The 23,369-nt window shown below is 41.9% G+C and overlaps 1 protein-coding gene and 1 long non-coding RNA gene across 4 annotated transcripts in view; both read right to left on the bottom strand.

Moving 5' to 3' along the window:
- NINJ1 (ninjurin 1) overlaps nucleotides 1–23,369 on the bottom strand; it is a 455,488-nt gene that overhangs the window by 3,750 nt on the left and 428,369 nt on the right. For 2 of the 3 annotated variants that reach the window (XM_083727090.1, XM_083727088.1), the window contains exons 2-4: nucleotides 20,377–20,476; nucleotides 8,653–8,884; nucleotides 2,361–2,516 (exon numbers count right to left, since the gene is read on the bottom strand). In XM_083727090.1, the coding sequence (XP_083583216.1) occupies nucleotides 2,371–2,516; nucleotides 8,653–8,884; nucleotides 20,377–20,451 (453 nt within the window). In that variant the 5' untranslated portion in view covers nucleotides 20,452–20,476 and the 3' untranslated portion in view covers nucleotides 2,361–2,370. Of the gene's footprint in view, nucleotides 1–2,360; nucleotides 2,517–8,652; nucleotides 8,885–20,376; nucleotides 20,482–23,369 lie in introns of all 3 variants that reach the window. The other variant, XM_083727089.1, reaches the window with a different exon arrangement.
- The window catches only part of LOC310838995, a 170,343-nt gene that overhangs the window by 13,983 nt on the left and 132,991 nt on the right, over nucleotides 1–23,369 (bottom strand). The window lies entirely within an intron of this gene.

The following is a 23,369-nucleotide window of genomic DNA, read 5'->3' as shown; positions in this document are numbered from 1 at the left end:
TAGACAGAGTAAGCAACCTCCAGCTGTTCCTCCCCAGCCATTCGTCTTTTTTGTCAGCTAATGAAAATAATCAAGGGGATGGAACAACTCCCCTATGAGGAAAGTAGTTAGAGAAAAGTTATTCTCCATCTAGACCTTGTGGACATCCAAATGTGACTAAATGTTTGACAATTCAAGATGGGATAAAAAACATTACTTCTCCATGTAATGGGACTATGGAACTCGCTGCCACAGGAAGCAGTGATGGCCACCAACCCAGATGGCTTTAAAAGGAGATTAGACAAATTCACGGAGGATAAGGCTGTCAATGGCTACTGGCCGCGATGTTCCATCACTGTCGGAGGAAGTGTGAATATTGCAGGTGGACATAGTGTTGTTGAGCTCCGGTCCTGCTTTCATGCTTCCCACAAGCATCAGTTGGCCACAGGGAGGACAGGATGCTGGACCAGATGGGTCATTGGCCTGATCCAACAGGCTCTTCTTATGTTCTAATACTGGGCATGCAAGTGGCCTACCCCTCTAAATTAGTCTGCTGCCTACCAGCAGGTTGGCTGGTGATTGCATGCCTTTCTTCTTTCCTGCCTGTGGCCTCGCCACACCCTTTCTGGTACACCCCAGAATGCAGAGCTCTCCAGGTGGCCCAGTAGCTCCTTACAACTCATTTGCCTTAATATAAGCTAACGTCTCCCAGATAACATGCTACCTGAAATACGGTTTCTCCTCCTGTCACTTTGATAGATGGTGTCAGAAAATATTGGTGTTAGTATTTTGACAAGGCAATGTGACATTTGAGAGTAGGTGTACTGTCAGAGGGCCTAGAAATTCCATCTTGGCCCAAAATAACCTGAACTTGTTAACGTTTGTGTCAACAAGGGTGAGGGTGTGGAGACACCCTTCACAGTTCCTCAAGGGAGGAGCCCAAATTTTACCAGCTCCCTGTAAATGAGAAGACTGTGGAAGCAAGGAGACACCCATTTCCACTGGTTGGTCTTTCTCATTCACTGCTGCTCTCTCTCTCTGAATGTCTGTCTGTCTGTCTACATCCCCGCCACCCCCTTGTCCCACTTCCTCCTTCAAAGTGGTACAGTACTGGGTTCCGCTTTTCTAACAATTTGCTGACTCCATTCCTTTAGCATTCTCATACTTGATCAGCTCGCTGCTTGCTCTGCACTTCTGCCTTTCTGCTGCCTTTGGAAGGGCTAAATGTGGAGCACTGGTAGTAAATGAGTATTTGTGGAAGGTGTGAATTTCCATAATGATTTCTTATATTAACCAGGCACTGACTTTGACCCTTTACAAGTGGGGGTGGGGGTGGGGTGGAAGCAGGGTGGTGCTTTGAGGCATCTTGGTTTTCTTAAAGTGATCTAGTGAGGAAAAATCCCAAACAGTTCTAAGTTTCCACAAATATGTGGTTCAAACTGTGGTTCAGAATTTCCTAGGCTGGGTTTCCTGTAGAGACGAGGTGAAGTGTACTGAGCAGGGGGAAACACTGTCCAGTCTAAAACTGCATATTTAGGTTACGTCAGAGTTAGTCTTCCATATAAAGACTGTTCCCATAAAACAGATGTGTTTTAATGCAAATTCATGACTGCATTGAAAGGTTATTTCTTATAATATAATGACAGAGGACATTAATTCTACTGTGATTTCACTCATGGGCAACAGTGAAGAAAAAAACATTTCTGCTTCTGAGAGAATGTCATTTATGACAAGGGGAGGAAAAAGAGGGGCTAAAAGACCACTAGTTATTCTTCCTTTTTGCATTCTAAATCTTTATCCACATCCTGATTCAGTGGCTGCATTCGAACACAATGCTAAACCATAGCTTAACTTACACAAACGAGCCTCAGACTTATAACTTGGTGGGACCGTGAACAGTTCAGAAGCTTTTGCTTCCATTTTCAACTAACTGCAGCTTGTTGTTATGGGTGAACCCAGACAACACTAGTCAAACTTAACTACGGTTTAGTGAAAGAAGCCATCCTCATAGCACAATTTCAAAGCCTGTCTTGTTTCCCTAAACCACAGTTTGGATAATCACAACTCTGTTGTTAGGGTTTTGCCCTAATAACAAACCAAGGGTAGCTGAAAACGGAAGGGAAAGTTTCTAGTCTCACTGTGGGAAAAGAAAGCCCAGAAGCCTCAGGTTTGTGCATGGAATGCTAAACTACCTGCCTGCCACAACCGTGGCAGGAAAATCGTGAGGAAAATACAGAAGAGGAGGAAATACAGGCTGCTCCATTCAAGGGAGGGGCTCCCTCAGCCCCTCAGATCTGGGGACTTTTCCATGTTCCTCAGACACAGAGGCCCACATCACAGATAAAAATAATCAGGAAACTATATTATGGGTAGAAACTCACCTTCTTTGGCCTATACTTTTGAGTCCATTGGCTTCTGAACTCCAAAGGCCGTAATGAAGATATTCACAACCACTATAATAAACACCAGTCCAGTTGTCAGATTATTGAGGAAATCCAGCTTGCTATGTTTTGCAGGATTATTAAGGTCATATTTGACTGCAAGGGGGGGGGGATAACAAAAGAAATATTACCAATGAGAAACAAGCACAAATATGAGAACTATGTTGTTGTTATTAGAATTCTGCTGGGGGGGGGAGATATCAGCAAGGGAAGGTAACAAAATTTGTGTGCCAGTAGAACTCAAGAGAGATATGTGTGCCAACTATCTGAATAATAAAAAAGCAAATATATATATATATTCTTGGATGCTTTTCAGTGGCTGTCTTGACAAAGAATTTGCAATCACAGGCCAATATCTGAAGTAGTAGGTAAAATGAAATGCTTTTTTTATTAAGGAAATGATTACTTTAATCATCCATACAAACTAGGCTTTATCAACTACAACAGCCAGGGAACCTTTTTCAGCCTGAGGGACATTATTTTTTAGTTGGCAATCTTCAGAGGCCACAAGCCAGAGGCAAAGTGGGTGGAGCAATTGCTGGAGTGCTTTTGTGTGCATGTGGGCTACATTCCAGCCACAAAAGCCAGGTTTCTACACATACACACTCACACACATGCACCTGTCCCTGTTCTCCATCCAGGCAAGCATTGCCACAGTTCAAGGACACCTTCAAGTTCTTGAGGGTGGCTTGGAACAGGCCTGGTGAGGAGGTGTGGCTTGACAGGACATGGCCTGAAGAGAACATCAAATGTTTTACAATTTAAAATATTCATTTAAACAACCTTAAAATATCAGTGACTTCCCCTCTCTTTCCATGGTTCATTTTGCATATCATAAATCCCTGCAAATTTTACATAAACTGAACCACTCAGTATTCCATTATTACATCCCTCAAAACTTGTCTACACTGTTGAGTTTATCTTAATGCTGCCAACAATTTCAAGTGTACACAAGTCCTCCCCATATATGCAATAAACATTTTCCAATCTTCTTTAAATGTATGTTCTTCTTGTCGTTTCATTCTATATGTTAGGTCACCAAGCTGTGCATCTTTTATGAGTTAAAGTTGCCACTCTTCTTTAGTTGGGACCTCACTCGTTTTCAGTTTGGGGGCTAACAAAACACGGGCCGCAGTAGTGGCATACATAAATGACCTTTTTTGATACCTGGGAATTTCCATCTGAGTTATCCCCAACAAAAAGGACTCTGGTTTTTTGGAGAAAGTACTTTTGAATTTTCAATTCATTATGGATTATTTCCCAATACTCTTTTGCCCTTTTACAGGGCCACCACATATGAAAGAATGTTCCCTCAACCTCACTGCACCAGGCCTGAGGTCTAGAGTTTCCCTAATTTTATGTGACATTTTGTCATTTGCTTTGCTTTATCCATTTCTTGCTACCTTGTTACTAGAGACAGTGCTGCTTAAGATTATTTAAAAGCCTCTACCACAGGTTTCTTCCTGGTCTCTCTGACCTTTGAATTCTAAATGAGCTCACTGCTCACTTCCTACTGCTTTATTTTTTACTAAAGAAAACATTTATGCCTGGTCAACTAAATGACATGGACTTGCAAGCGATGGGCTTCAGTTGTGTGAATCACAATTACCTGCTGTTTTCTTGCATTTTTTCTTTGCCTGAGTGGCTGAGGTAGAAAGAGAGCAGGATGAAAAGAGAGATGGGATTTGCATCGTGTTATTTTTACTTCCAGGTTTTGAAAAATGTATAAATGGGCCGTATTAAATATGCATGCTCTTGTATGGAATTGCATGAAGTCTAGAGGAACTGCTCCACATTTTGAGAGAGTGAAGGCTCTCCTCAGACGACCTTCTATGAGCAGATTTCCCATAAGGCAGGAGATGACTAGGGCAACTTGAGCAGTGATGGTTTTGTCTTGTTTTTCCTACCACAGAAATTTGTGAGACAGAAACTATTGTGAGAATATGAATGGGAGAAATTGGCATTAGCAAAGACTTAGCACCAAAGTCTCCTCTTATTTTGAATTGCTTAAAGTGGCTTGTACAAAATAAGAAGCACAATAAAAGTTCCAACTACACAGATTCTTCATGTTTTATAAATATTGCTTTTCAAAATGCTCTCACTTGTCTGGAAACAATGTAAAATTGCTTAATATTTAATTCAGAGTTTTAAAAATAAAGTTTGCACAGACATGAGGCAGAATCTAAAAAATAAGTGAGCCATGACCCATGATGTGAACCTCCTGTTCCTCCAAAATTAAACCCGGCCACGTTTCTCCACAAGCAAATTCCTAACAATGCAACAGACCAGGCTCTCCTAATTGCCAGAACACTGCATTCTATGAGGAATTAGGAGTAATAAGGGAGAAACGAGCCTCAGTTATTTCAATATTCAAATGTGATAAGCTGTTGATACAGCACAATCAATCTATTACAGAGCAGAGTACTATGAAAAAAAATAGTAACAAAGTTCAATCAACAAAGAGCAAGATACTTTTTTTCAAAAGCATTAGGCAGGATGGGTAACATAGCCTCATATTGAGACAGAGAAAAGCACCATGAAGTGACTGGAAAGGATCCAAAAATGCTTAATTTTAAATTCAGGCTTTTCAAAATAAAGTTTGCAGCTGATATGAACCACGATTCAAAGAACCTGTTGAGAAATGCCAGATTGAAGCATGTGCAGGTTCAACAAAATTTCTTTTTCTTTATTTGAACAGAAGACTTCCCATATTACAACACTAGCAGCTTTGGAAACTCCCAAAAATTTCAAAAGCAATATCTTGTATGATGGGAAGAGCTACTCTCTGTGGGAAATGCGTGCCCTAAAATTAACTTTGGTGTACAGACTCAATCATGTGGATGCTATCCTCTTTCTTCTAAAATCACAATAATATGATTCCAAGAAATGCAAGCAGCCCAGAGTGACTGCGTTCACACAACATGATTTTTAAGCGCTGACACAGCTGTTAGAAAATAATAATACTGTAACGCTCTAATCAATGAGGTGGGCTGCTGGCAGGAAAGAAACCAGTGAGCTCGGGGTGTAACTCTCTGGTTTATGCATTCAGACATCACCCAGTTTCAGATGATTCACCAGCACTGGAGATACAAAGCATGGGTTTGATTATTTTTTTAAAAATGCAACACTGTCTATTAACGAAGCCAGGCTCTGAGCTTTCAGAGGGAATTGCAGTAATCTTATTTCATTATTGTAGTACTACACAATAGAGCTAAACTTGAAACCATTCTTTAAGTACAGGTATTGTTAAGCATTTTATTATAGTAATCCAATCCCACTGTCAATTCATGTAGCCTAATCTATTTCATCCCCCTGCCAATGAAAAAGGTCTTACAAAAGGGTTTTTGATACTACAGAATCTATGGGATGAATGTCTGTATTTGGTTGCCTTATGAATAAATTTGAACTTCAGTGCCACCAAAAGGAGACATTCCACATACAGAGCGTTTGCTCTCTCTTTCTTTTAAAGTGTGATTTGGGCAGGTAATCTTGGCATTTTAAAACAGGTTAATAGTTCACTTTAGCTCAGTTCCCAATTCAGCTTGGAGCAAGAAAAGTAAATTTAACTCTCATTTGCAGCATGGCAATACAGGACACAGGGGTGAAGGATTTCAACTTCTCTGGCTCTTGCAATTTAAAAGACAGATACAGTGGTACCTCGGGTTACATATGCTTCAGATTACATACACTTCAGGTTACAGACTCCACTAACCCAGAAATAGTACCTCAGGTTAAGAACTTTACCTCAGGATGAGAACAGAAATCGCGCAGCGGCAGTGGGAGGCCCCATTAGCTAAAGTGGTGCTTCAGGTTAAGAACAGTTTCAGGTTAAGAACGGACCCCCAGAACAAATTAAGTTCTTAACCTGAGGTACCACTGTAAAGGGGGAGGGGAAGAGTCCTACTGCTGAAATATAGGCTTGGAATCTGGCAAGAGAAGCTGCCAGGCCACATTTGGAACAAAACATCTCTCTGGCTACTGATCTGACCACTTCCTTCCTTCCCTTTCTGCCCTAAAACGAACAGGCCTGATAACAAGCAAAGTGAGCTGCTCCTATAAACCTCTCAATATCCCTGTGTGGCTAGGGGAAAAAGTAGCCCAACATTTGGACTACCCAGTTCTACCCTGAATCAAGAAAAATGATTACTGAAGGCAAACTTTGCCAATAAACCAATGTTTTCAACCCTGCCTTTTGTACTGGATGGGTATGCAGGAATCTTCTTGCCCAATGTGGGGCTTGAACCCACGGCGCCAGGATTAAGAATCACATACTCTACCAACATTATTTGTTACGTATTTAAAATCTATTTTTTTAAAAGTGTAAAAGTGCTTTTTAAAGCCAAGCCCTCACAACGTGCTTTCATTTCATACAAACAAAATATAAAATCACAGCATTTGATGAAACCTTCTGGTTGGGTATAAACTCACTCTTCTGCGAAAAGTGGATTTTTGGCAGAGGGGCGGTTAGGGAGGATAGGTGGCTGTACTGTATGGAGAAAGAGGAATTGCCCAAAACTGCCTTCTCTGCTTTTGCTCTTGGGAGCATTTAGTTCAGAGACGTCTGCTCTGAGCAAATTTCGATCTAACTCAATGTTCCACAAGGTGTCTGAGAAACATTATCCCCTTCCTGACCAGCTGACATGGAGGGGGACAGCATCTTGAGCTGCTTTTCTTCCTTATAAATTGACCTCATGTTTACACTTTCTAAACAGATGAACATTTGTTTCATTTCTGCGTGAACCAAGCATAGTAGCACTAGTAATTTGAAACAATGTTCCTATTGCAATCAGACAAGCATCTACAATCCTGATAGTTTGTTGCCTGCTTAAAACATTTTCGTTTTCCTCATTAGAGAATGAATTTTATTCAGTGTTGATCACTTGTTGTGCATTTTACGGTTTTATAATTATTTAATTATGATATTTTATGATATTTATTATGAGCTGGTGGTTTATAAATATTCTTAAAAAGTAAAAGCAAAATGTGGTCAGTGACTGATTATCTCCTGTTGCAGAAGCAGAAATGTCATTTAGCTACTTTCGTAAGTACCTTGGAACATTATGTAATAGAAAACTATTGTGACGTTGATAAGATGCCCAAGGGAATCCTATATAATAAACCCATTGTGGTGAAAGGCTATACAAGCTTTGGAGTTTTCCAGTCACAAGTCCTTGGCTTCCAAGCCATGTTTACTACTTTCCTTTTGAAAACCTTGGAAGGCTTGCTTTTGAAGCAATTACTTTTATTTCCTAATGAGACTATAGTGTTGTAATGCTACAAGCCAAAATAAAACTATTTATAGATCTGAGAAAATGACAGAGTAGTTAAAATACTGAGTATGACTTCCTCAGCATGGAAGAAGAGTATAGTTCAGATGGAAGAAAAGTATAGTTCAGGCTACATAAATTCAGGGTTTGGAAGGACAGTTCCTATATGCTTCTTGAGCTAAAAATTACTCCTCAGAAACAAATGTCGTAACTTTAGTCTTTTGATACTTCTTTTCCACAACATGAATGGTAAAATTTCAGGAACGCTTTCAGAAAAGAATATATTTAGTATCTTATTTCAGTAAATATTTCATGTAAGTAATTCCATGGCAGCCTTGCAAAATAACCCAACAAAAGTTACTGTAGCGTTTGCACATATATTTCCTAACCTGCACATGTCTGTAGTCTGATGGAAGCCTATTTTCATCATGAATTGGAACCCTGATCACACAGGGCATACAGTCAGCTTTCCTTTGTTGATGTCCCTTACAACGTTTGGGGGTACAACCTGTGAGGGGCCTATGGATTAGGCTAGCAGTTGGTTCCACCTTCCCCATTGACACAATTGCAATAACATCAAGGGGACTACCTGAAAGGGGCTAATCAATAATATCAATAATTCTTATTCAAAGAGAACTGATCCTATATTGTATTTATTCATGTATTATATGTATTCATTTTGTCTCTCACGCACTGCACAGAATCTGATAAGAACATAATAATAATAAAATATAATAATATACCCATCCACTTATATGGAACTATTTAAAGGAACTTTGTTATAAGAGTAGGATATAGCTATTTTTTAAAGAAGTTTCTTTTTACATGCCCATTTTAAAATAGAAAAATGAACACCAAGATTGTAACAATTATTTTTGTAAAATATGAGCATGCCTCTTTTGAAACAGAGAAATGAATACTATAAATGGCACAAAATCAGAAGAAATTCATGTGACTATACATACCAAGGAATATTAGAAGCACGCCTACTATGATCTGAAGTGAGAGTGAGACGCCGATGAGGACAACAAGTGGAACATAGGTTGAAAAGGTAGGTCCTTGGTCCACAACTGCTTTGAGCTGGGATGCATTCGCCATAAGCAAAGCAATGTCCAACATACTTTCTGCTGCACTCTTCTTATTGGCATAATGGTTGATGTTAATTTGTCTGTTTCTCTGCAGCCATTGTGTTCGAGGCTGAAAGGCACAACATTTCAGAGAGTCATGATTCAGGCAGCATTAGAAGCATGGTCAGAGCGTGATAATACCCTGTTTCCTATCAGCTACAGCTGTGTTTAAAAGTACACTGTATGGGAAGCAGGTTGCACAGAATACATTTCAACTAAGCAAGCAAAGAGCAGTGCTGAGATGGGAAACCCCAAATAAGACGTTCTGTGTTCTCCGGCAGGACAGTGTGACATAAATACAGAACACCAACTGGTCATGGTTGTTTCATGATTGAGAACAGCTCTCCTTCACCGTTTGAAAAGTTATGTTCTAGGAAAAAGTAAGATGGATATTCGTGCAAAGTCCTGGTTAAACTGTAGGAAGTAAGAGCTTCAGAACTACTTGGAGAAAGTTGCACAGTTTGACAAAGATAAGTTTTATACTCTGCTGCCTGTAGCTATTTTTTAAATCACCAAACATGCCCCATCACAATAGCAGAATGAAGTTTATTACCACGATTTGGTTTGCACTAACAAGTTTAGTTAGGGTTGCCATATACCAAACAGTGAATATCTGGGCAGAAAAGTTGTGGCGCTTTTTTTTTTTTTTTTTTTTTTTTGCAAAGTTGTCAAGCTTTTCTGGCAAAATCGCAAAAACTTGCCCTTTTTTGGCAATTTTAATGGGCTGCCATGTGGCTGGATTTTCCTGGACATTTTTGCCGATTTCAGCCTAGACACTACAGTATTCCAAATAGGATGTATGGCAACCCCATTAGTGTTGAGATTTGTCCTTTCAGATATTTGATGAAATCTTCCGTAAGTTATACATTTCATCAGACCTTAGGTTTCTAAAGAGTCAGACATTGCGCCACGAATGCCCTCAGCCTGCCAGCCAATCTGTGGTGAGCCCAACCACCCCCACATACATACAAAGTGGTTTCACTTTTGCCTTTGTCGGCTCGTCCCATCCCAGCTGCCAAGACAGATGGCCCTTCCTTCGCTGTCCCCTCACTTTGCCTATTCCAAAGGGAAGAGTGCCCCCTCCATGTCTGTGTCGGGCTGCAGCACCAGCCGTTCCCTCTCTCATGTGCTTCTGTGCCCCAGCATCTATGCCACCTTGCTGCTTCCTATAACTAGTCATGTCAGCATCCTTTCCCTATCCCAATGTCTTGACATTTGTTTGGAAGACACTGTAGTTTGGGTCTGTTCTAATACTTATGGTAAATTAATTCCTGGCACAGGGTGGAATTGAAATCAGGTTGAATGAGAGACTTCCTATCAAATGACAATGGCTGATCAGAAGCTTCTGCTCACAAATCATTGCTCCTCTACCCCTGTTGAATATCTGAACATCAAAGGATATTGTGGGCCTCACCAACACATCAGCAACCTGCTTGAGGCAAATGCGGTTTCCCTCACTGTGGCATGGAAAGTGCTCATGGGAAATGGAACATTGACCTGTCCATCATGAGCTGGTAAATTTCAGTTTACCAAGCAAAAAGTTAACAAGGTGTGCAATTAAGCATCCAGTAAGCTTGTTAATTGTGTCACCACAGATCATGTATTTGCAGTAAAATGTAGTTGGAGATTTTTCCTAACAGCATAAATCAGTTTGATGGGGTTTTTTTCTGCTGAATTCCAACATGCCCTTCTGCTTTCTTGTCACTTTTATTTGAGCTCTAAAGAACTCTCCTTAAGAAGCGTGACACTTCAGTATTGCTGCAATGCAATGTGCAGTGAGGGGGGTTTTTGTGTCTGTGTTTTTGGAAATTTCCCAGTATGACTCATGCTTTTCAGTTTGCAAGAACATACTTTCTGTGCAGAAAGAAGTTATATGGCTAGTTACAAAACATAAAAGAAGTCAGTGTTTCACACTAATGGAAAAAAAGATAATTTAATAGGGTAAATTTGCCCTAATTTCAGGGTATCTTCCTATATACATAAAAATGTATGACTGTCATCACGCTAGCACTCTTGTGCACATGCATAGCTGGCCAAAGAGGGAACAACTTTGGCATTTGTGTGTGAGAGGAAAGGGGATCATGGGAGCCAAGTTGTCCTGAGGGAAGCCTATCTGCTGCCAGTGGATCTTTTTGCCATTAAGCCAGGGTCAGTTCCATAGGGACCTCCATGAATGAGAACAGCAACATGCTTAAAGGTATGCACAGATGGTACATCTTTCCCTGGGCAGGCAGAGGCTTCAGGAAAACAGGAATGGTATATATGGTAGGAGAAGGAGTACACATGTACCTCCCCTGACCCATGGGAGCCACTGGGTGGAAAAGAAGCAACTGCTCTCTGGTCATTACAGCTCTCTTTTTTGCATTTCGTCCTGCCCAACACACCTCCTGATGGGTGGAATGGAATAGGATGGGGTAAGACAGGGCTAGGAGAGGAGACAGGAAATGATTAGAAGCAGTTATAAGAGCAGGACACAAAAGCTGCATTGGTTCTGCAGAAAGGAGGCATGGGAGAGCTAAATGCCAAAGGAACAGAGATGGGGTGGTGAGCTTTGTGGGTGTTTCTGAAGCAGAGACTGGTCAGGATGCTGTGCCATGTGAACTTTTGGTCCTACTCCAGCAAGGAAGCTCTGAGTTGTGGGGGAAGTGGAACTTCAATGTGCAATATTTTGGTAGGCATTTCCCAACATTTACTTAATAAACAGGTTTCAGACCTTTTTGCAGAATATACACACTTGGGCAGACCTTCCCTGCCATCAAAATATCTAAGGCTAAGAGGGACCCCAATATCCGGACCCTGAAAACTTTCATATATATATCCAAGATACACATATGTGCGGCATGTACAGTACTTTCATCCTACTGTCATCTGGTAAACACTGGCCCTGGATCAGCAAAATCTCATTAAACATTTCAAGCCTATGAAGAACTTGGGGGGGGGGGGAAGAATATTGTTTTATGGTTGAGTTTTAGGAGCTGGACAAAATCAGATGTTATCTTGTTTCATAGGAACAGGATGCAGAAATTCTCTTGTTCCATTATTGACCCTGGTGAAACTGATTTTGCAGAGTTTTGGAGCATTACAGAAACATTAAAATCTGTGAACAGAGACAGCAGTGGAGGAGGGTGACACAACACAGAAGACAACAAAGCTTCTATGACGCCATCTGGAAAATAAAGATATTGTCTTTTTCCAGCCATTAGCATTCCACTTCATTTTTGCTTTCTTGCCTCACTAAAGAGGTACAAGTCTTCTTGTTAATATAAACCATGGGTAGGCAAACTAAGGCCTGGGAGTCGGATCCGGCCCAATCGCCTTCTAAATCCAGCCCATGGACAGTCCAGGAATCAGTGTGTTTTTACACGAGTAGAATGTGCCCTTTTATTTAAAAGGCATCTCTGGGTTATTTGTGGGGCCTGCCTGGTGTTTTAACATGAGAATGTGCCCTTTTATTTAAAATGAATCTCTGATCTATTTGTGGGGCATAGTCCACCCCCCCCCAAGGTCTGAGGGACAGTGGACCGGCCCCCTGCTGAAAGTTTGCTGGCTCCTGCTATAAACTAAATGCATGTTTCCCCACCTCCCTGCTACTGCCCCATCCTGCCCCCCCCCCCCCGTTATTAGAACTTTTTTCAAGTTACATTGGTTTTTGTGCAAATACACCCACTTTTTATTCCCCTAATTTTGAATACCATCTTTTTGCACATCTGTGCATGTGGGATGGTGTAGGGTGGGGCTTTCTCCTTGTTAAAGTGAGGTCAGGGGTCTTGATTTCTTAGTATCTTTATACATTGTCCAAGCAGCTCAAGACAGCATACACCATCCACTTTATCCTGATAATAGTCTGTGAGATGGCTTAGGCCAGCTGAGGTCACCCATTAAGCTACATGGCAAAGTAGGTCTCATTTGAATTTGGGTCTTCCTAGTCTACCTCTCTAACCACTGCACCACACTGACTTTTCCTCCTGCCCCCTCTGGGCTCATGAACACAATCTGCCCTGCCTTTTTTAGAGATCTGTAAATGACCCTTCATAGTATTTATCCAGGTTTCTATCAGGAATATATATTTCTGATGTCTTTTTGGGATAAACAAGTGCATACATGGAGAAAATATTAACTGTTGGAGAAGAAGTGAAATAAAATTAAATGCCGCAAACAACAAAGTCCAGCACTGAGATACTTTTTTTTTTTTTTAGGAAGTGAGGCAGAGCTGGGCATCTCCCTCCTGCCTAATTCCCGGAACAGGAAAATGTTTTCATTTCTGATTGCTTGCATCAAAACTGCTGAAACAGCGGGGTAGTGGGGGAAAGAACTGAGACTTTTGTTTGAGGGAGATATTACAGGGAGGAGGGAGAGAACATGCCAGTCGGGCATGTATCTCTGCCAGGGTCCTACTCGAGTGTAGGACGAGGTGCCTCCCTGCAGCTCCAAGGCAGCTGCCCATTTCAACCTGAAAGAAAATCATTTCCCACTCCTTATTTTGGGGCTGTATATTGGTCTTCACAATTATAAGCCTATGATTAGCAAACATACATTTTAATACTAACTGCTTTTCTGGTGGATTGGACATCTTGTTTACTTATAATGTTTTTGGAACCATGAGATGTACAGAATTATTTTATTAGCTTTGAAACTGTGTTGTTTGGCTCTTCCTTGTTCTCTTTTTAACTTGCTTTTTCTTCTAGAAAAAGCTTTACATCTGTTAAGCGCTTAAAAGTGGTGTTTTAATCTTGGGATGTGGGTGGGTATTGTTCTGGTTAGCATCTTACGCTCTGTTCCCATCAAGCATATGTTTTCTAAGAGGATAGAATTAAAAACATTTAATCTAATAAAATTGGCATCAGATCCTTCAAAAACCTAAATGAAATGCGTTCATTTGAACCACTCACAGGAATATGTGCAGTTAATTCACAAGATCGTTTTTACGCTAAAAATCTTAATCATTCATTGAGTTGAAAATAGCTTTCCCATTTTAAAAAATATAAGAAGCATGCATTGGATTGGGGGGGGATGGGGGGCAAGGAGGAATTTTCCCACCTTCCTCTCCCTTGTTCCACTACTTTCTAGTATTTTCAAAATTCCACACTGTCTTTGGTTGATAACTCTACCAATAAATTTGTTTAAATGTAGGTAAAGAAGCAAAAGGGGGAAGGGGACTCCCTCTTTAATACTGCCATTCCACACTGGAAGAAAAAGAGGAAAGCAGCTTTTTCTTACTATCACGCTCATCTGCTTCTTATTCACTTTCCCAACTTCGAGCATTTAAGAGCTAAGGCAGAGCTATAATATTGGGATGTGAAATGGCTCCTCAAGGTAGTATGGCCCTAAGTAAGCATTGTGTAATATTTGTCATCTATAAGTTAAGCCCTGGCTTAAACAGAATCAAGACCTGAACTGCTTTTAAGATGTACAGTTAAACTCTAGCTATGTGTTTCTTTGCCTCTTCAGAAATCAGTGACTTTTTCCAAAAGCATGTCTGAAAAACATAGTACAGATCAACATAAAGAAACAATTCACTTGTAGCAAATGCAAATTTATTAGAATTAAATTGGAAATCTCAAACATTTAATTACCACAATAAACTGCTTCCCAGAATACATGTCTTTTAACATCCATATTCTATTTAGATCTTTTTTTGTATTCTTAAGTAATGCTTAAGACTCTTGATCTGACCACCTCATCTGTCTTCCAAGAAATCTCTATGTGGGACAAGAAGCAACAGTTAGAACTGGATATGGAACAACTGATTGGTTCAAAATTGGGAATGGAGTACAACAAGGCTGTATGTAGTCTCCCTGCTTATTTAACTTATACAGAATTCATCATGCGAAAGGCTGGACTGGATGAATTCCAAGCCAGAATTAAGATCCGTATAGTTAAAGCTATGGTTTTCCCAGTAGTGTTGTATGGAAGTGAGAGCTGGACCATAAAAAAGGTTGATGCTTTTGAATTGTGGTGCTGGAGACTATTGAGAGTCCCATGGACTGCAAAAAGATCAAACCGATCCATCCTGAAAGGAAATAAACCCTGAGTGCTCACTGGAAGGACAGATCCTGAAGCTGAGGCTCTAATTCTCATGAGAAGAGAAGAGTCCCTGGAAAAGACCCTGATGTTCGGAAAGATTGAGGGAACAAGGAGAAAGGGACGACAGAGGACAGTGTTCTTGAAGCTACCAGAATGAGTTTGACCAAACTGCGGGAGGCAGTGGAAGACAGGAGTGCCTGGTGTGCTCTGGTCCATGGGGTCATGAAGAGTCAGACACGACTAAACAACAACAACAACAAGAAGACTCTTGATAGGAATTTGCACTAGGGAAGCTAGTAGGCCTATGGTAAAGTATGATTTAAATGCCGTATTTTTCCATCTATAAGATGCCCCATTTTTGGAGACTCAGATTTAAGAAAATGTGAGGAGATGTATCCATGTATAAGACTCCCCCTAATTTTTGACATTATTTTTAAAGGGAAAAACCTAGTCTTATACATGGAAAAATACTACAATGAGAAGATTTTCATTTATAAATATTTGACTAGAATCTAGAAGAAATGTGGACCATACCCCACTTCCCTGCTTCTCTACATGGTCCCCATGGAGACTTCCACGTTTAATGGTTTGTAACGCTGATGCTCTGCCAAACCATAGATTTAAAGTAACAGATAGTTAGGCCATTAAAACTGTGCAGAACCACTCTAGAGGACCTGTCTACAAAATAGCTTCATCACAAAGAAGGTACATAGAAGCAGCTGTGACACGATGGACCATTCACACCAGTACCTAACGATCTTTTGATTCTTTCACATCACACAGAGAGTTTCTATGCCAGCAACACATTATTATGGCCGGTGCTGAGACAGAAACTCACTACAGAATAATTATGCGATGGATGATTGCACACAGTACATGAAGACTCCCATCACATGGAGACCATTTCCAGCTTCTGTTTTATAAGGAAGGTAACATGTAGACATTCTCACTCCAAAATCCTGCATGTGTGACTTCATTGGGAAAAGTATAAGCTGCAGACTTGCTTATGCCAAGGCTGCACCTGGCCTTCAAATGTGAAGCTCAGTGGTTTTAAATGAATAACCCCACCCTGTGATAACAAACATTTGATTCAACATAGAGAGGACTTGCGCCATTCCGTTAAAAGTACATATTTAAAAATCTCCTTTTTTGAAAAGAATTTCAAGCAAACAAAACATTTTTTAAAAAGTATTCAGAGATTTGGATCCTGATTATGCAAACTCCAGAAACAGTACTCCTGAAGCTCATGTACAAAGAAATAGGGAAAGGTTTGCAGGGAAATTGCTGCATTTCGCACTCACAGCAGTGCAGTTGTGTCCTTGCATTATAGTAGATCCACATGTGAAAACATTCCCATCGGTGGGTCAGACTTCCTGAGATGAATGGCAGTTTCTCAAAATATGGCCTTTACATTTTATATCCTGTTTATATGTCAAGGTCTTAATTTACTCAGGAATATTCTCTTGGAAGATGTTCCAGAAAAATCATATCCAGCAGAATCTTGCTGTGGCTTGTGGGCATACTATTATGTTGCAGAAGTACTCATGCCTGCACAGAGACCTACATTTGCATAAGCTCAGAATATAAGCAGGGATCTGAGTCATAGGATTAATGTTATGACACACAAGCATTTTCTAATGCCTTCACGCATGGAGTAATTAGCTGAAAGTCAAATTCTACCAGACTAGCAGTTCTGTGCTGCTAGCGATTGCTTTCATACAAATGAGAACCACTGAACTGTGTGCAGCTGCCTTATGAAAATGTATATATAATAAAAAATAGTTAGCTGGTAAGCCTAATTGTTTAATTCTGCATGGTAAATTTGGTATGCAAGTATGCATTTCTGGCCCAACTAATATTACCACCGGCCTTCAGAACGCATTGAATTGGGCGGGGGAAATGCAAAACTAAACCTTCCATAAATTATTGATTGACTGATTGATTGATTGATTGATTGTAATTGTTATATATTTAACTCACTCTGTCCATTCTTTACTTTCACACCTGATCAGAAGTTACTCAAAACTCTCATGTGGGGCAGGGGAAGAAAAATGAGCTTGGGGGTGTGAACAGGATGCTTGGAGTTATGTAGGCTACCACTTGCCAGTTAATTAGAAATTAACCCTTGCCTATTAATTAGTTTGTTTATAAAAGAAATACTTATATGCCAAATTTAATTTTAAAAAGCAGTTTTCAACTGTTATACAGACTGTTGTAAATAAAACCAGATAATCCCCTCTCACAAATTACTAGCTAGCTATTCCAAAAAAATATTGTTCCTAATTGTCTGCATAAGCCTGGCAGAATAACAAAGTTTTCAGCAGACATTTAAAAGTTAATGCAGAAGGTGCCTGCCGAATATCTATTGGAAGAGCTTTCCACAGGACTGGGGTGATAACACAAAGACTTGGTTTCATGTCGACATCAGATGAGCCTCCCCAACTCAGGACACAATCAACAGTGATCGTAGCGACAGAGCTGGGATATAAGGGTTCAGGTGATCCCTAAAGTACCACAGACCTCGTAAGTTGTTCAGGAGTGCTGAACAGGTACTTCTCTATCCTAGGACAATATGATCTGCAGTATGACACTTGCTTTGTACTTGGTCACTATCAGGGCTACGACTCTAGTGATCACCAGTGGATCTCCATAGATTCTAGAATTCTCAAACCATCACTACTTCTAGTTCCTCTTTGCAATAATTCAGTGTCAGCTTATTTGTTTTCATTCAATTTTCCATGACCACCAAATCTCATTTTATGCTCTAAGCCTGGTGTTCCTGGATGCAAAGAATATAGAGGTGAGTGTCAACAGAATGCTGCTAACATTGCACTCCAAAACTTCAGGCTCTCTCTACAAACGGTTTCATACAGATGTTAAAAACGGCTGTGATAAAACCATTTAAGTGCAGATAGTTGCAGAGAACTAAAAATAACAGTTGGCCGGTGGCTATTTCAGAAACTGTCCCATCAGAGAGAAGTGGAACCCCTTAAAAGCAGTCCCCTAACTCTTGGCAGGTCGATCAGGTACTCAAGTGGAATGCCATGGTCTTCTAGATCAAAAGCTGTTGACAGGTCCAGTAAAATCAAAAAGATTTTGCTACTCCTCAGCCTCCAGGCACCACTCATGCACCATGGCAAATAAAGCAAATAAAGTTTGGTCTGAGGGCCAAACCAGAAACCAGACTAAAGCATATCAAAAAAATGTCTGCCACCCAAAGTTGCTTAGAGTTGCAAAATAAACTACAAGTTCAACCACGTTTTCCCCAAAAAAGGTGAACTAAGAAACCAATCAAAAATTTGAGGATTCGCCACCAGCCAATAATCCGTTTTCAAGGTGGTTATGATGAGAACTCCCACTCTGATAGGCTTATGCTTAAATTTTCTTAGACAAAGAGGAGACTGTCTTGAAACACCACGCTTATGAACTGAAAGCCCTTCTCTTGAATCTATGAAGGGGGAGGGGGGATTCAGTAGTTGCTCAGTAGTAACTGAAATGCATTCTGTGACTTACAGGCATTTTCAAGTGTCCACAAACCTACTCAACAAATCACCAGGGACAAATGCTTCTAATCTTCTGAGGAAGAGAACCCAGCAGCACATATCCCCTCCTTGGAGTATTCTAACAACATGAGAAACATCCCCCCACCCCCAAATCTCTTCCAAACTCTAGGGTCAAAGCAGATGACTTGGGGGACAAACAGGGGTTTATTTCTAAGGTTTGGACAAGAGAACATCTTATTGATGTTCTCTAAAGTCAAATACAAATGAGAGAAATCCTCACCTCCCTCTCCCAAGTCTTCTGCACTTGCCAGTGGAAATGGGTGAGGGGAGGAAGTTGGTGGTGGGAGCAGGAGCTGACTAGGAAGCCAAAGGCTTGGCCTTGGAATCTATGGCTTTGAATCTGTTCTGCCTTTGTTGTGTGTTGCTTTGAGCTGTGGCACTTAAAATAAATGCCAGGGCTGAGCCCTGGTGCACCCTAGCACAAAGGACCTCCTGCCCTTTTCAGGCAGGACAAACAGCTCCAATGAGCAAGTGGATACCAGCTCCCCATGCAGCAATATCTCACATCAGAGGTAAAGGGGAACTGAAATTGGATCTAAGGAAATTTGACAAGAGGAAGGGCAAGCTTTTGTATGAAAATCAAAACAAAATGAGCAGGGCAGGGCAGGGCAAACAGTACCAATGTAATATAATAAAATTTGTTGACAAGCTGGAATGCTTGCAGAGGAGGGTAACGAAGATGATCAAGGGTCTGGAAAGTAAGCCTTATGAGGAGCACTTGAAGGAGCTGGGTATGTTTAGCCAGGAAAAGAGGAAACTGAGAAGAGATATGATGGCCATCTTCAAATATCTCAAGTGCTGTCACATGGAGGAGGGAGCATGCTTGTTTTCTCCTGCTCTGTAGGGTACTACTCAAACCAATAGCTTCTAATTGCAAGAAAGGAAATTCCAACTAAACATTTGGAAAAACTTTCTGACAGTAAAAGCTGTTCAGCAGTGGAACAGGCTCCCACAAGGCATTGTGGACTCTCCTTCCTTGGAGGTTTTTATACAGAGGTTGGGTGGCCACCTGTCATGGATGAATCAGTGTGTTTTTACAGGAGTAGAATGTGTCCTTTTATTTAAAATGTATATTTGGGTTAATTGGGGGACATAGGAATTCGTTCATTCCCCCCCCCCAAAAAAATCTAGTCCAGCCTCCCACAAGGTCTGAGGGACAGTGGACCGGCCCCCTGCTGAAAAAGTTTGCAGACCCCTGATCTAGGAGGATGGGCCAGTGCTTCAAAACAGACTTTCAGTGAAATCAGGTTCTGTTGCCATGGATACCGCTCCACACCTTTTGTCTCTGCTCATTCTGAAGTCTACATGTCACCTGATCACTTGTTTACATTCTTTTGTAGATCAGTAGAAGAAAGCTATCCTCTGGCTCCTCGTCTTTCGGGCTATTTTCATTTCCAACACTCTTCACTGTGACAGTGATGGGCAATAATAATAATAATTTGTACCCCACCCGTCTGCCGGGGTTGCCCCAGCTACACTATGCAAAAGCAGCTGTGAGCGCAGCAGAACTAGGGAACACAAATCTCCTGCCAGCCTGGGCCCAGAGGCTCCTTCCCTCCTCCGTCGCCCAGAAGCCGCGCTCGCTGTTTACTCCCTGCCCTTCCCTGGAGGCCGAGATTTGTGGGAGGCTGGCTGAGATTTCCGGGAAATCCCTGCCAAGCAGCAGCCAGGCTGGCACTGACCTCACCGCTTTCCTAAAGGCTTTTAGGCCAGGCAAGACAGGTCCCCTCTAAGTCCCCGTCCTCCCCGCCAGCTGCCTCCCAGAGCGGACTTCTGCCCGTTTTGCCGCCCGGGAAACAAACAAGGCCCCTGAGGGCGCACGGCGTCTGAAACGCCAGCTCCCCGTCGCCTGCGGCTTCGCCTGCCTTCCTCTTCTCCCTCGGACTCGCGGCAAGCGCGCTCAATAGCCCGCGGCGACTGCAAAGCCGTTCCGCGCGCGCGCACTCCTCTCCCTTTCCCCCGGGGCGTTCCTTACTTGCTCCGGCGGCATCGCGTCGCCGTTCTCCGCGGTCAGCCCATTCATCTCGTGGGTGTTCGTAGGGGAGTCCATGTCGCCGTCGCTGCTGCTGCGGGAGCTGCCCTCTCCGCCTTCCTGCCTTCCTTCCTGGAATGGGAGCCGCAAACCCGGGACGTCGCCTCCGCCTTGCTAGGCCCGGGAGCTCCGCTCGCTTTGAGGGCAATGGGCACTTTGAAGCGCCGGGTTTCCTTCCCGCCTCGCAGCCTTGCAGGGGGGGGGGGGGAGCCCCGTCCCGCCTCCGAGGGCCGGGCGCTGCTGCAGATGGGGAGCGCTCCGCGGTACTTCCCTTTCGCCTGCTGGGGCGGCGCCCACGGCGCGGTGCCCCTGTTTGCAAAGGGCAGTTTCTTCTTCTGCCGCTGCTGCTGCTGCTGCTATTGGTGCAACCTGGGCCTGGCGCGTGTCGGGCTCTCCTTGCCAGGGAATGACTTCAGCCGGCGGCGATACCTATTTTCCAGGAAAGCGGCCCGCCCTCTTTGCCAGAGGGTGACGGCTAAGCCCTTCGACGTCTAACAAAGGCGGGAGACGACAGCTGGCTACCTAATCATCCTAGTGGATTTTGCGCGCTCTTTGATAGTGCTGCAGTCCACATGGGGAGATGGAAGACACCCTGACAGTAGATCAAAGTATATTCTGTCCCAAAGTAGCCATTCACGTTTCACAATGCATTAAGGCAGCTTTAAGCTTACACAGGGCTCTTCTTCAGACTAGATCTTCAAGAACACACACACACTGACATGTTGCTTATTCTTGTCTGGATATTTCTTCGTAGTGCCTAGCTACACATTTACACACAGTTCCTCCCACCTTTTATTTTACTTGAGAAACAGCTTCAGAGGTTGATAAGGGAGCAGATAAAATAGCAGTGGGATGATCTTCTTAGCTGAACATCTTCTTGCCCTTTGTCCAGTCAAAAGTACCTACAATTTGCCAATTTGCTTGCTTGGCATGGGGGGAAATGTATTTATGTATTTTAATTGTTAGTTGAACTTTTATAATGACATTGTTAAAGAAAGAAAAACACTCCCAAGGTGGCGTACAATGAAAATACAATGCAATTCCACAACAGCAGAAACACAAAAAGCTAGTTAAAATAAACCATGAACATCCTGTACCCCAAAAGTTACCAGACTACAGTATGCAATAATGAAAGCCATCAGCAGAAGGCAGGGACCAGCAGGTCTTCTGGGCTTTCCTAAACACATGAAGTGATGGGAGTCTATTGGATTACAGCTTGCTTAGCATATCAGAGATGTGAGGCAGCATCCCAGAAATATGGGATCTCAGTATCTTTGTCTTTGCAGGGATAGAAGTAGCTTGGGCAAGGTGATTTTGAGCGGGCAAATGGCAGGAAGGGAAAGGCCTGCAGTTAAAAGTCTGCTTGTGCACTCTTCTGGTAAGAAAGCCTTTTAGCCTAACACACCCACCCCTTCTGATCACCAGCAGCAAAGTATGATTATTACACCAGGAAGGAGTAGCTTAAATAGGGTCCCCATATTTCCAAAGGCAAAAATCAGGACAAAAAAAGTTTCTTTGGGTATTTTTCCAAAGTTGTTGAGCTTTTTTGTGAAATCTCAAAAATCTATAATGAAGTTTTTGAGCTATTTCTAAGCAAATTCACCGATAAAGTACGCTACAGACATGGCTTCCCATACATCCAAGTCCCCGTCATTGTCACTATCATCTCACAGCTGCCTCCAAGAGCAGACATTTCAGCTATTTCCATCCAGACACAGTTTACGATGGCCAAATGACCCTAAACTTACGTAATATTCAGGTACAGATAGGTAGCCGTGTTGGTCTGCCATAGTCAAAACAAAAAAAATTCTTTCCAGTAGCACCTTAAAGACCAACTAAGTTAGTTCTTGGTATGAGCTTTCGTGTGCATGCACACTTCTTCAGATACACTGAAACAGAAGTTACCAGACCCTTCTATATAGTGAGAAGGTGGGGAGGGGTATTACTCAGAAGGGTGGTGGGAATGGGTGATTGGCAGATAGCTGTGATGAGCCTGTTGACGACTCTTAACGACTGCAATAGGTCTTACAGGAAAAAGCAAGGGGTGAGAAGGAGAAAAATGGCTTTGTCATGTATAATGAGATAAGAATCCAATGTCTTTGTTCAGACCAGGTCTCTCCATGGTTTTAAGTTTGGTAATAAGTTGCAATTCAGCAGCTTCTCTTTCCAGTCTATTTCTGAAATTCCTTTGTAGTAAAACAGCTACTTTGAGATCTTGTATAGAATGTCCTGGGAGACTGAAGTGTTCTCCTACTGGTTTCTCTGTCTTCTCCAGAAAGCTCATACCAAGAACTAACTTAGTTGGTCTTTAAGGTGCTACTGGAAAGATTTTTTTTTTTGTAATATTCAGGCCTCAGCTACCCACCTTCAGTTCCCTGGTCTTTATTTCACACCTCCATCTTCAATAAACTGAAGGGTTTTTGTATTTTTGTTTTTTTACCTCCATTTACTGTTCATTCTTTCTGTAATTGTTTTCATTTTCTAAAACAAAAAGCAGTATGTAATAACAGCAATACAGATCAAAGATCAAAGAAAGAAAGGAAGGGTGCGAAAAAGGAAGGAGTGGTAGTATTCCCAAAGCAGCATTATAGTTCCAGAAAGTTTTCCGTCACAAGCACAAATGTTTTCCCAAAGGAATCCATGACAATAGAGCGACTGCCAATCACGTTCCTTTACTTAAATGTATTTAATAAAGGGATGCTGAACTTTAGGGAACTCGTCCTTGATTTTAGGATGGTGTAGGGTTCGGGTAAATGGACCATATCTGGAGTTACCTGTAGGCTTGCATGTGATCTGTAGCTGACTTCGGCTGAGTTTACTGTTCACGTAGTAGCAGAACCTCCAGGCAGCCAGAATCTGTTGTTTCCCACACGAATAACAATGAGTCCACCTAAATCATAGGCCCCATCTATAAATACTAGTGCTGGATTTACGTA

Source organism: Podarcis gaigeae (assembly GCF_964106915.1).
Source record: "Podarcis gaigeae genome assembly, chromosome: 2".
Lineage (NCBI taxonomy): Eukaryota > Metazoa > Chordata > Lepidosauria > Squamata > Lacertidae > Podarcis > Podarcis gaigeae.
This window is presented reverse-complemented; position numbering and strand designations above follow the sequence as displayed.